Consider the following 13,751-nt stretch of genomic DNA (forward strand, 5'->3'; position numbering starts at 1 on the left):
TTTCCTTGGTTGATTTGGTGCTCAAAGAGTACACTTCTACCAACTTTTTGGCAGTGGGAACAGAATAAGTCTTTATCAATAGCCATTAGATGATAAACACATCATGTTTATTTATATGCTTTATTCCATACTTTGTACATCTATGGGCTTGGTTTAGCTCTGTTTAGTATAAGAGAAAGCTTCACAGAAAATGGTGGAATAAGAAGGAAAAATAAAGAGAGAAAAATATCACATCTCAAATGGGTCCCCCCATGAAATGAAATGGATTTGGATTCTCCCAATACTCTCTTGGATAAAACAGCACACATTGTCCTTAGTGACAAACAAGATGAATCTTTATCCTATGAAGCATGAAACTCATCCATTGAAAATCGAAAATGAAATTAACTATTTCACTTGTGAATTCTATACCATGACTATAAATGTATCGAGTTAAAACAAAAGAATTCGGAACAAAACTCTGCTATTTTCAGACAAAAGGTTTGATAATTGAGTGGCATCTTCAAATATGCAGATATTGTGCCTAGTAAGAAAGTAAATCTATGATAACAAGTATGACTCATCTCCAAACAAACAATAGTAAGTCCAATCTTTCCTTGTAGAGAGACATTCTTCTTGTCCACGATATAGTTAGAACCTTTTAATTTCTTGTTTAAAAGGCAGGAAAAATTGTTCCCTTCTTTTTCTTTCTATTTTTCATGATCTAGCTAGTTAAAAAAAACATAAAATGGGGAATCTGATTCTGTGGTGGAAATGGAGGACTAGTATTCTTTTTTCATCTTAAGATAAGAAAGCCCCCTATTTCATGACAACTTTATTGGCTTCTATATATATACATATATTTGTTTTCCCATTCTCTTCCTATGGTAAAATGCTGATTTCTTTGACATTTGTTTTTTCATAGAAAGCATATAAAACTTTATACTATGAAAATAGTAAAGCAAACCAAGAGGAGGCCACCATTTTTTTCTCTTTTGCTAAACTGGTAAATGTAAGAATAAAAAAAAAGGAGTTACAAGTGTATATATACAAAAAGTTGGCAGTTGTGTTAGCTTGCTAATGAAAGATGCCATTCTAGTCCATTCACAAAGATTGTGTGCTGGGAAACAAATAATGCAGGGAGATAAATGAGGTGAACCAGAGAGCATTGACAACGCTAAGGTTTTGAAGAAAGTGACTAGGTTGAGTAAGTTCAAGATCAAGATGATATTGGAGGCCTCAAGCTTTCAAGTAAAAGAAAGTTCACTGTTGCTACAAAAGAAACATAGTCTAGTAACTTGGATGCTTAAGAACACACTAGATCTCTAAAAGGGAACACGTCAGTTAGGATAAACCAGCAACAGGATAAGCATGCAATATTCTAAAAAATCAGCTTAAGGCTGCTAAAAAGAGAAAGAAAAAGAAACACCCTTTTTCTCTTCTGGAATTGGCCAGCTATTTTGGCAGGGATGGATGTCCTTAGAGGGTACGTAGGGACATATTTCGTAAGCAATGCCTCCAAACAGGATATGACCTTTGGAAAAACTGTCGTCTTGAACATTATCTAAAAGCTAATGGTAGGAAATGAGAGATTCTTTTAATGTTTTAACAATTTCAGACAAGGTTAATTCTAACTATGAGTTATAATTCAAATGTTAGAACCCGTGAACATTTTATTCCAATACCCATTAGAAATATAATTTATTTTCATTTAGCTTTAACAATAAGATGAAATCTTACATAGGCTATGGAATATGGGGCTGGCTTACTATCCTGAAGTCATGTGTTCGACTCTAATTGAAAGCATCAAATAAAAGTAGGAGTTCATACCCGTGGGTTGATGTGCTAGCCTCCTCCACGAAAAGCTGGACCAGACACCCTGATAACATAAAAAACACAAAAATAAAGACACCATTGATTTTTTTTCTTAAGTTAAGGCTTCAGGTTTTTGACATCCCTACGTAGAGTGGGGGCATCTTTTCATTCCCAACTTAAAGCTTGAAAATGTCAAGACTCTTAAAGTGGATACCTTGTCTATTCTGTTGACGTGGAATCACTTTTGTCTTTTCTCCTTGGACACGTTTCTAAATCTAAGTAGTTTTTCCTGGAAGTTTCTTTAATATTCCTGTATTATGTGCATGCAAGTTGCAAAGAAGGTAAAAGACTAAATTATCTATTGAAGCTAAGCAAATATATATCAGACAATAACCATAATCAAAGATATATTGGTCTTATATTAGTTTTGAATATGACTAACAATTAAATTCAAACTGTTGTTTTCATAATCTATTCTGCATCACCCTTTACAAGATTCCCCATTTATTTTCCACTCATAATAATACCTTCAAGAGGAGCGAACCCTTCAAATACAATCCAAGTGTTGATATCAATTTTAGTTTTTCCATGTTCTTTGTTTTAACTAAGACAATAAGATAATAACTCACCTGGTTTTTTCTTCTACTTGTAAATGAAGAGCCAAAAGCTTAGCTGCCAGGAGATTGTTCAATCAAGCCACGGGTTGGCATATAACTGCAGTCCGCAATTTGGAATTCAATCACCAACGGGGGATAGTTCACACTATCAGAACTTTGGCCTTGATCAAATTGGAGTGCCAGATTACCATATGGATTTTCAAGCAGTAAATCCAAGATTTCCCAGCCAGATTTACAAGAATTGTGACCAGCAGACCACCAATAGTCATTCTTCAGGAGATAGCTTCGGTATTATTGATATGTCAAGGCATGTTGATTCCAACGGCTATGGCAAAAATCACTACTTCAGCTCATCTGAAAGATCTTACGCAATTCCATGCTATAATGTTACAGAAAGGGAACGCCTTTCCCAGTTGAAAAGGAAGTTCCTGGATTCATCGGTGAGTTTCTTGATTTATTATAACAACTCAATATTTAGTGGTAGGAATCATGACAGAATTAGAAAATTTTCCATACAGGTTAAGGAGAACCTGACTGGTTCACAATTTGTACACTGGAATCAATCACCTAGACCTCATGGATGTTCTGCTTCAGCAGGTAACTCTGTCTGCACAGATTCTGCAGGTGCCAGCAAAACAAGAATCCGGTGGACTCAAGATCTTCACAATCGTTTTGTTGAGTGCGTAAAACGTATTGGTGGGGCAGAAAGTGAGTAATTACAACTGAAGAGCCATTTCCAGCATCATATTCTTTTTTTAATTTTGTGCTTTTACAGAAGCTACACCAAAGGCCATACTCAATCTGATGGACTTGGAAGGATTGACAATATTTCATGTCAAAAGTCATCTGCAAGTAATTGCTTCTTCTTCTTCTTCTTCTTCTTACTCTTTGTTCCTAATTACTTGTCTTTTGCAGAAGTACCGAACAGCCAAGTATATGCCAGAAGCAATAGAAGGTAATTATTCCTTGTTTGAAGATCATATCAAAAAGATCGAAGATTGAATCACATTCTTTACTATTCTGCAGGGAAGTATGAAAAAGGGGCAAGAATGGCTGATGTGTCACAAGCAGATGCGAAAAAGTAAGTTTTCAGTAAGAAGTGGATATGGAATTGATTTTTGCCTTTGTACTTATTCTTCCACTTGGATTTTGGCAGTGGTACTCAAATTAGAGAGGCGTTGAAACTGCAGCTAGATATCCAGAGGCGTCTTCATGAACAACTAGAGGTGAGAAAGGGACAAACAAAGATCCATATGTTTGTTTGTTTGTAGTAAAACAAGATCTCATGTGGGTTCTAAATGTTGTTTTTGGGTTTTCTGGAATCAGATTCAAAGGAACCTGCAGCTACGGATTGAAGAACAAGGGAAGCAACTTAAGATTATGTTTGATCAGCATGGAAGATCAAATGAAAGGGTCTAATGAGATACACAATTCAAATCAAGATCATGTATAGAACCTAAAGAAAAAGGAAGGAAGGGTGTCAATCTAATCTAATAATAAAGAAATGCAATTTGATAATGCTCATAGTAACTTTTGAAGCAAAATCTAGTAGCTGTTAAGCGAGGATAGACAAATGAAATACCAAGATGCATATAATTCAATGAATCGTGAGTAAAAAAAAGAACGAAGAAGAGGAAATTGGATTGAACATACTTCAGATGTACTAGGGTTTTGCTTCCATATATTAATGCTGTGAAAACAAAGGTGTAAAATTGATCCTTCTCATTGGCGATAATTCAACGGTGTAGAAACTAGTCATTCCAGAGAGCTTTCTCCGTTCCACCATTTCCAGTCGAACCAGCAAGCAAATTGAATCAATTTTGTGCTATGATCACTAATTGAAAAAAAAATAATAATTTGAATTTTATAATAAGTAAATAATTTTATCATATTTTACCAAAAAAAAATATTATCATAGATTTATTGATTTTATTCTAAATTAATGATAATAGATATAAGGATTGATGTGAATAGTTCAATTTTAAAAAAAATATTTTTTATAACAAAAATAATTATTTTTTATTTTCAACTAGCTACTTTATATTTTTTATAAAAAAAATCTATTGTATGTTATAAACATCTACTATTTATTATTGGATAAGAATAGACATTTAAATACCAACAGCAACAAGTTTAATATATAGTGATTACAATTCTAAAATTTAAATATATTCCTGGACTCCTTTTATTTAAGGAAAAATTACAACACATGATAAAAAAAATACATATATAATCTTTTTATTTGTGATATTATTCTTATGTTTAAAAATTAGGGAGGCTAATTATAATTTGACCGTCAATTTTCGATTTGAATTGTCCATTAGGGACGATTTTTCTATAATTTTTTTTAAACAATTTAATATTATTTTATTAAAAAATACTTCCAAAAGAAAAAAAACTTATCTAAGTTAATAAATTAAAGTAAAACAAACATTTGTTCTAATTTTAAAGAAAAACAATATACAAGTAAAATGAATAAAACCACACAACAAGCTTACAAACAAACGGTCAATAGTTGTCCGGAGATGGAACGGGATGGTATTTGTGTCTCCGTTCCGATCTCACATCGATTCTGCCATGAACACTAGTTAACAAAATTAAATATATAACAACACCAATATATTTATTTTTTATATTTTATAAGAGTTTTAAATTTATTTATTTATAATAATATAATATTAAAAAAATCCTTTTATAATTTTATCAAAGAAAATTTTATTTTAGAGAATATGTGAATATGGTATATATAATGGTGCACTCATAGATTCTCAAAATTGAACTGAGAATGGTAATAAAATAAATTCTCCCAAGTAGAATGAGACGGAAAAATGATAAATGTAGTCTTTGTCCTAATCCGCCCAATTGTTATCCTTAGTTTTAACGTTGATATATAATACCTGGATGGACTAGTCTAACCAAACTATAGAAGAAGTGATTTCTTCTTGATTCTTAACTAACACTTATTTTCATTATAACTCATATTCTTATGTCATGTCACAATTTTCATAAAACTTTTTCAATTTAATTGAAATGACTACCAAAATGATTGAGATGTGTAAGAAAAGATAAATCAATATGAATGTAAACTCAAGGTGGACCTAGGTTATGCAATATGCATTGTGCCACTCCCACTATTCTTATAAATAAAGACAATTAACACCAAATATTAAATTATCACTTAGAAAATAAAATATTAAACGGGAAAACCAAAGTAAACTTGGAAATAATAATAATAATAATAATAATAATTAAAAATAAGTTATAGATGATAAAACCAAAGTAACAAATGTAAATCATGATGCATTATTGTATCCTTTTTTACTATAACTATTTGTCCCTAACTTTATATTTTTGAAGAAGTAGAGAATTATAGGTAAGTATATATGGCAGAAGCAAAAGAAGGTAGTTAAATATTCCTTGTTTGAAGATTGGATCATACTACTATTCTAAGAAACTATATATAGGATCTTTTCTAAATGCCTTTGGATATTTGCAGTAAAGTATGAAAAGGAGACTAGAATGACTGATGTGGCACATGAGATTAATGTCAAATGGTAAGTTTCATTTCACTCCAAAAACTTAATTTTCTTAATTGGTAAGTTTTTAGTCATTATTAGATCCGGTGATAAATTAAAATTGAATGAGGAAGCATACATTAATTGATAATTTCTAAATTTTTCATTTCTTAAAGTTGGAATGATTATGTTAATGGATGAATTCGTCAATTATATTTCTCTCTCGGTCAATGGTCAATGATCTATTACCGTTACAAAATAAGTAACATGGTGTCGATTATTTTGGTTTGGTTATTTATAATTTAATTATAAAATTAAAAATATAACTTAAGGTATCATTATTTTATATTAATCGAAAAGATCTCGTTCGCCAAGTCTGAACTCTCACATTATTATCTATGACGGCTCTCTTCGATGTAGCAATAGTCTTTTACCCTTTTCTGATTCTTTTCAATACATTATAGGGAAATACTTGATCTTTATTTATAGACCCAATAATTAAAAATAAGGATAAATGATACCAAAATAATAAAATATCAAGTCTATATTGTATTAATAACTGCCCTGAATTCAAATTTTAATAAAAATTTAGTAAAAAGAAATGTACTAATTACAAATAGACACATAAGCCATAAAATTGATTTTCAATTAAATCACAACCCACAAATTTTAACAGCGGAATCCAAATCAAAGAGGCGTTGCAACTTCAGCTAGACATTCAGCGTCGTCTTTATGAGCAACTAGAGGTGAGAAACTACATAAACAAATTGAAAATAAGATTCGAAAAAATACGAAAACATGTCATGTAGTTTCTAAATGTAATTGTTTGATCTTATGTTGTTATGGGAATCAGGTTCAGCGGAAGCTGCAGCTACAGATAGAAGAACAAGGGAAGCAACTAAAGATTATGCATGTTTGATCAGATTTGAGCCAAATTTCTTGACTCTTATCAAGAACAACAAGATTATTTTGTTGTTGCTTTATGTTTTATTTCCTGCTTTTTCATTATAAGTTTTTAATTGTATTTATCATGCTCAATAGTTAGTGTACATGTGTTTAAACAATTTGTTTTTAATATACAAAGTGTTTAGAAAATAAAATAAAACAATATTATTTATTGAAAAATTAATTTAATATGATATAGACAAAAAGTAGTTTAAATCTAACAACAAAAATAATATAAAAATATAAGTGTAATAAGTGACACTAATACACAACTAGATTAATATTTGGAATAAAATAATGAAAAAAATAATATTAATTATTTAGAGTTTATTTGATTTAAGATTATATATATATATAAAAAATGAATTATAAATTCTCAAAATTTATTTAATGAAAATAAATTAAATTATTAAAATATATATTAACTATTAAAATTAGAAAAAAATAAAGTATAAATATTTTAATTTGTTAAGAGACATATAGACTTTGTTTTAAATCATTTTTTATTTTGTATTAATATTAAATTAATTAAAAAATGTTGGAACTTGTTCATCAAAATAATATAATAATATCTTCAAAACAAAATACTCTCAAAAAGACAAGTTACCATCAACATATTAAATCATAACAATAAATTTACTATGTTTATAACTATGAATATATAATTATGATTCCCTAATAAATTATTATATAATTTTAATAAATAAATTCATAAGCATAAATCAAATAAAAATTACTTAAACATTTAATAACTAACCTAAAAGAAATAAAATATAATGATTAAGTATATAAACAAATGAAACTTTAAATATTAGCTGAATATATTAAATAAACTTAATCATTAAAAAATATAAAATAAAAAATAAAAAATAAAAAACAGCTTTAAATGATATACAAATGGTCCCCGTTTGAGATTATTTTGATACATTGGATTCTTTGATTTGATTTGAAAAAGTAGAAAATGAGTCCAATTTAAAAAGCGTTATGGACCACGTGTCATTCGGACTGACTGCCACAACTACAATTTATGGACTACGTGTCATTCCAGATCACATCCCAACTGCTGATCTGGATTACACGTGTCGTCCATATCTCAACCGACTCTTTTTATTTTTATTTTTATTTTTTTAATATATCCTCGGTAATTCCGTCATGCAAATTACGGAATTGTAGACTCTATCACACTTTCAAACGTCATTCAATATTTAATTCACCGTTATTTTATTTTCTTATTTTTAATATATTGTGACCAAAATCAATTTGATCAATTCAATTGAGTTATTGTCAAAATATTTAATAAAAATATTATTCTATTAATTAATTAACTCAAATAATTTACCCTTTTTTATTTTAAAAAAGTATTTTTCATTATGATTCTATTTAAATCTGTTAAAGTGAAAATCAAACTTAATATTTTAACCTTTTATACAATATTTTTTTAGATTAATTATCTCAGTAAATTTCAAATAATTCACATTTAAATTAAAAATAATTTTATTTAAAAATTTAAGTACATGGTCGATTGTAGATGAGTTGTCAACCTTACTAAATCTCCAAATTAACAAGTTAATTACTAATAATATTAGTAACTATTTAAAATTAAATAAATTATGCTTAATTTATAAATTGAGATTCATTTTATTTTAAAAGATACAATTTAAGACTTTTTAAGTTAAGATTATAAAAAACAATATTTTGTATTAACAATTTTAAATACAGTTAACTTATTATATATGTGGTGTTTATAAATAAATAAAAAATTATCTAAAGGACTTTAATTATCTATTCATTAAAATTCGGTAATCAAAACCTTTAATTAGTTGAAATTCAATATTTCAAAGAAGAGGTACAAAATTTAAATGACTCATTCAAACTCAAATTGAACAATTTTGCCAAATAAATGATGTGAATACGCATTATTCCTTATTCCTTGTTTGAGATGCCTTTGACTAATTAAATAAGTTATTAATTATAATCATATGTAAACAGTTATTTAATAAATATAATCATAATTTAAAAGTAAGATTTCGTAAATGATTTGTACACAATAAATTAATAAGTTTCTTAAACATTAAGTAATAACACACAAATCATCCCATTAATTCCTTTCTACCTGAACCGACCAAAGTTCTGTTGTCAATGGAGACAAAATATAAATTATTTTAATTAACATAATTTAAAAATTAGTTTATCCTATTTCTTTTATTATTATTCTAAATTTAAACCGAAATTCTCAAATATAACTTTTAATTTTTATAGTAAGACTTTTGTTTATAGATAATTTTAATAATGATTTATTTTATTAAATATTATTATTTAAATAATAATAAAAAAAAGGAGGAGAGAGAAATATGTTCGGTGGTGTATTCTGAGTTCTTACAGATCCAGGTTCAGATTCTTACAACAATCTTCATTTCCGCCTTTTTTTTCTCTCTCTAGATTTCACTTTCACTTTTCTCTTTCTTCCATCTCCGGCGATCCATCTCCGGCGATTCCATCTCCGGCGACGTCGCCGTTCATCTCTCCGTCTCTGTTAGCTCCGATCAAAACGAGCTCCACATTCTCACTCATTTCAACAGCTCGTTCCGTCTGCAGTCGGTTTCCGAAGCCTCAGGTATTAGTTTCTCTATCCAGCTTTAGTTTATGTGTGTAAACCGTTCATCTGTTCTTACGAAATGTTCTATATAACGCAGGAGTCGTTTAATTTCATTCTACTGATTCATGCATGATATGTATATTCATGTCTTATCATTATTTTGAATAATGTTTATCTATGAGATTCGCGAACATTTATCTGAGTTATTGTTACAGGACTTAGGTATAGGTTTTCGTTTATATTCAGATCTGGATTGAATTCGTTTTCGTCTATATCATATGATTTCTGGTTGTTTTGATTTTGATTTTGCTGCTCGTTGCAGCTTGCATGCTAAGGCGTACGTTTTGATTTTTGTTTACTGTCAATTTCAGGTTAATCGTTGCTTTGAGTTTGTCAAGGGATCTTAGAACCCTAGGTTTTGTTTGTTTCTTCTTTTCATCAGAAAAGTAAGATGCAGAGGCCTCCGGCTGAGGATTTCTCTTTGAAGGAGACCAATCCACATCTAGGAGGTGGAAAATTCTCCGGTGAAAAGCTGACAAGCACCTATGACTTAGTTGAGCAGATGCAATATCTCTATGTTCGTGTTGTTAAGGCCAGGGATTTACCAAGTAAGGATGTAACCGGTAGTTGTGATCCCTATGTTGAAATTAAGCTTGGAAATTACAAAGGTACAACTCGTCATTTCGAGAAGAAAAACAATCCTGAATGGAATCAGGTCTTTGCATTCTCGAAAGATCGTCTTCAAGCTTCAATTCTCGAAGTAATTGTTAAGGATAAGGATTTCGTGAAGGATGATTTTATGGGAAGAGTTTGGTTCGATCTCAATGAGGTCCCGAAGAGAATACAGCCTGATAGTCCTTTGGCACCACAGTGGTATAGGATAGAAGATAAGAACGGTAGTAAGTTTAAAGGGGAGATTATGTTAGCTGTTTGGATGGGAAATCAAGCTGATGAGGCATTTCCCGAAGCTTGGCATTCGGATGCTGCAGCCATTAGTGGCGTTGATGGACTTGCGAATATCCGATCCAAAGTTTACCTTTCTCCTAAACTATGGTATCTTAGGGTTAACGTAATCGAGGCTCAGGATTTAATCCCTGGCGATAAAACTAGATTTCCCGAAGTTTTTGTTAAAGTCATTCTCGGGAATCAAGCTTTAAGAACTAGGATTTCGACCAGCAAGACTATAAACCCAATGTGGAACGAGGATTTGATGTTTGTAGTTGCTGAGCCTTTCGAAGAACCTTTGGTTTTAAGTGTCGAAGATAGGATCGCACCAAACAAGGAAGACATCTTGGGGAGATGCGCGATCCCTCTTCAGTATGTTGACAGGCGTTTGGATAACAAAGCCGTGAACTCAAAATGGTATACTATCGAGAAGCATGTTGTTATTACGGAGGGTGACAAGAAGAAGGAGGTGAAATTCTCGAGCAGGTTACATATGAGAATCTGCTTGGAAGGTGGTTATCATGTCTTGGACGAATCGACCCATTATAGTAGCGATCTAAGGGCTACTGCCAAACAGTTATGGAAGTCAAACATTGGAGTTCTCGAATTGGGTATTTTAAGTGCGGTCGGTCTGTCTCCCATGAAGACGAAGGATGGACGTCCGACTACAGACGCTTATTGTGTTGCGAAATACGGGCAGAAGTGGATTCGAACGAGGACGATCATTGACAACTTCACGCCTAGATGGAACGAGCAGTATACGTGGGAGGTTTTTGATCCGTGCACGGTTTTAACTATAGGCGTTTTCGACAACTGTCACATTCAAGGTGGAGGAGATAAAAACGGAACTCCGAGGGATTCGAGGATCGGAAAGGTGAGAATTCGTCTTTCCACGTTGGAAACCGATCGGGTCTACACTCATTCGTATCCGCTCCTGGTTTTGCATCCGTCGGGTGTGAAGAAAATGGGCGAGATTCAGTTGGCGATGCGGTTTACTTGTGCGTCTCTACTGAACATGATGCATATGTACTCAATGCCGTTGCTACCGAAAATGCATTATCTTCATCCGTTGACTATTAGTCAACTGGATAACTTGAGGCATCAGGCGACTCAGATCGTCTCGATGAGGCTGAGTCGAGCCGAGCCTCCTCTGAGGAAAGAGGTGGTTGAGTACATGCTGGATGTTGGTTCCCACATGTGGAGCATGAGGAGGAGTAAGGCAAACTTTTTCCGCATTATGGGTGTGTTAAGCGGGATAGTTGCGGTTGGGAAATGGTTCGATCAGATATGTAATTGGAAGAACCCGATTACATCGGTTTTGATTCATATTCTGTTTACTATACTAGCTCTTTACCCGGAGCTGATTTTGCCGACGATTTTTCTTTACCTTTTCTTGATCGGAATTTGGTACTATAGGTGGAGGCCGAGACATCCTCCTCACATGGACACGCGTTTGTCTTGCGCTGATAACGCCTATCCGGACGAGCTGGACGAGGAATTCGATACGTTTCCGACTTCTCGTCCGAATGATATTGCGCGGATGAGGTATGATCGGTTGAGGAGTATAGCTGGGAGGATTCAGACGGTTGTTGGTGATATGGCTACACAAGGGGAGAGGTTTCAGTCGTTGCTGAGCTGGCGTGACCCGAGAGCCACATCGTTGTTTGTTATGTTCTGTTTGCTTGCAGCTGTGGTGCTGTACGTGACGCCTTTTCAGGTGGTGGCGCTGCTTTCGGGTTTTTATGTGTTGAGACACCCGAGGTTTCGTCACAGGCTTCCTAGTGTTCCGATAAATTTCTTCAGGAGGTTGCCCGCCCGAAACGACTGTATGCTGTGAGAGGTATGGTATGGCTTTCTTTTCGTGTTTTGGTTTTGGATATGGTTTTAAAAAGAGAATGTAGACTCATATAACTTGTGTTGTTTTTCACCTTGTGGGGATTGTTTTATTTGTTTAATTTTTATTTTGTAATGGGAGGTAGTATGGTTATGACTTATGATGTTTAATTGTAGACCCTTTGTGGTAAATTAGTACCCTCTTATAGTTGGAATGAAACATATGCCCCTAAAAGAAATTAAATAATTTATCAATTAGTTTAGGAGACAAGAAACAAGTTAGCACATATTTTGTCCCAAGGAAAAGAAACTAAAATAAGAATTCACTCGGTTTAGGTTAGAATTGTTAAACCTAGATTGCCACCCTATAAAGGAGGAGGATTTAATATAATATATTTGTAATATTTTATGCCCTCTCTATTATATCTGTTATATCTCTTTTATAAGTATTAAACTATATATATATATATATATAAAATGAATATAATAATATTATTATAATATCTAATATTTTTGACATATATAATAAATAACTATTAATATTAATTAAGTTATTTTGAAATTCATATCAAATATACTGATAATATATGGCATTATATTTTTTAATATAAATTATAAAACTTTAATTAATAAAAATTATTAATTTTTATGTATAATTATATTAATGCACTAATTATTTATAATCATTAGTAATAAAAAGAGAGTAAAAAAACTAAATCAGCGACCAACTCCGTTTTATATATAAAAAATATATACTATTATTTTTTTGAATAAAGAAGGAATGTTACGAATATAAAAAAATATGGAAGAAAAGAAAAGGGACAAGGGCCCCACCATTGAAACAGACTGCTTCAAAGGACTCATAGCCGTTGAACTTCTAACATTTCACCATCTGGTCCTATAAAACATATAGGTTTGGTCGGATCTAGTATTTAAATAAAAAACTAATGATGATAATTTCGAGAATATACAGAATTTTTTTTTGATAAAAAATAATATATAATGATAAATTAAAAAATACAAATTTAAAATAGAAAGTTATTAAATTATACATGTGATAATTAAGAGTGAAAGTGAAATAATGTTTATTTTTTTTTTTAATTTTGATGATTAAAATAATTCAATCCAAACAAGGTATAGATGAATTAAGTTTGATGGTGATTTAATGTGACACGTGTCTCATGATAAAATAATTTTAAAATTAATGATATCAAAATAAAAATATATTACATACACAAGAGAAAAAAATTATTAAAAAAATAATGATAAAGATGGATAAAAGGGAAATAATATTTTTTTTTATTAAAAAATTATGAAATAATAATAATGAGAGAAATATTTTAGTTTTAATGTGAAATTAGATAAACTTATAATAAATAAAATAATAATATGAGAAATAAAAATTTGACATTGTACAGGTCACCTTATAAATAGGAGAATTTGTGCTTTAGTTTTTTTTTTTTTTTAACTTATTTATTTATATATTTTGTCGTTAGTTTATTTATT

The 13,751-nt window shown here is 31.0% G+C and overlaps 3 protein-coding genes and 1 long non-coding RNA gene across 4 annotated transcripts; 3 read left to right on the forward strand and 1 right to left on the reverse strand.

Annotated features, from left to right (window-relative positions):
• Positions 1-623: 623 nt before the first annotated feature.
• LOC124937539 lies at positions 624-2,566 on the reverse strand. Its single transcript, XR_007099371.1, has 3 exons — positions 2,424-2,566; positions 2,009-2,104; positions 624-1,858 (listed from the first exon to the last, which is right to left on the reverse strand). It is a non-coding gene; the product is annotated as an uncharacterized LOC124937539 (long non-coding RNA).
• LOC124937538 (myb family transcription factor PHL5-like) lies at positions 2,371-3,866 on the forward strand. The gene is made up of 7 exons (XM_047477816.1): positions 2,371-2,851; positions 2,930-3,119; positions 3,187-3,263; positions 3,327-3,366; positions 3,438-3,492; positions 3,568-3,637; positions 3,738-3,866. Exons 1-7 carry the CDS (start codon positions 2,447-2,449, stop codon positions 3,828-3,830), a joined length of 930 nt encoding a protein of 309 aa, XP_047333772.1. The 5' UTR covers positions 2,371-2,446; the 3' UTR covers positions 3,831-3,866.
• Positions 3,867-5,794: 1,928 nt separating this feature from the next.
• On the forward strand, positions 5,795-9,874 carry LOC124939531. The gene is made up of 7 exons (XM_047479998.1): positions 5,795-5,813; positions 5,908-5,965; positions 6,603-6,672; positions 6,780-6,839; positions 9,311-9,485; positions 9,683-9,689; positions 9,790-9,874. Exons 1-7 carry the CDS (start codon positions 5,795-5,797, stop codon positions 9,872-9,874), a joined length of 474 nt encoding a protein of 157 aa, XP_047335954.1.
• Positions 9,266-12,465, forward strand: LOC124938717 (FT-interacting protein 3-like). Its single transcript, XM_047479214.1, has 2 exons — positions 9,266-9,485; positions 9,839-12,465. Exon 2 carries the CDS (start codon positions 9,919-9,921, stop codon positions 12,247-12,249), a length of 2,331 nt encoding a protein of 776 aa, XP_047335170.1. The 5' UTR covers positions 9,266-9,485; positions 9,839-9,918; the 3' UTR covers positions 12,250-12,465.
• The last annotated feature ends 1,286 nt before the right edge of the window (positions 12,466-13,751 follow it).

This window comes from Impatiens glandulifera, chromosome 5 (assembly GCF_907164915.1).
Source record: "Impatiens glandulifera chromosome 5, dImpGla2.1, whole genome shotgun sequence".
Lineage (NCBI taxonomy): Eukaryota > Viridiplantae > Streptophyta > Magnoliopsida > Ericales > Balsaminaceae > Impatiens > Impatiens glandulifera.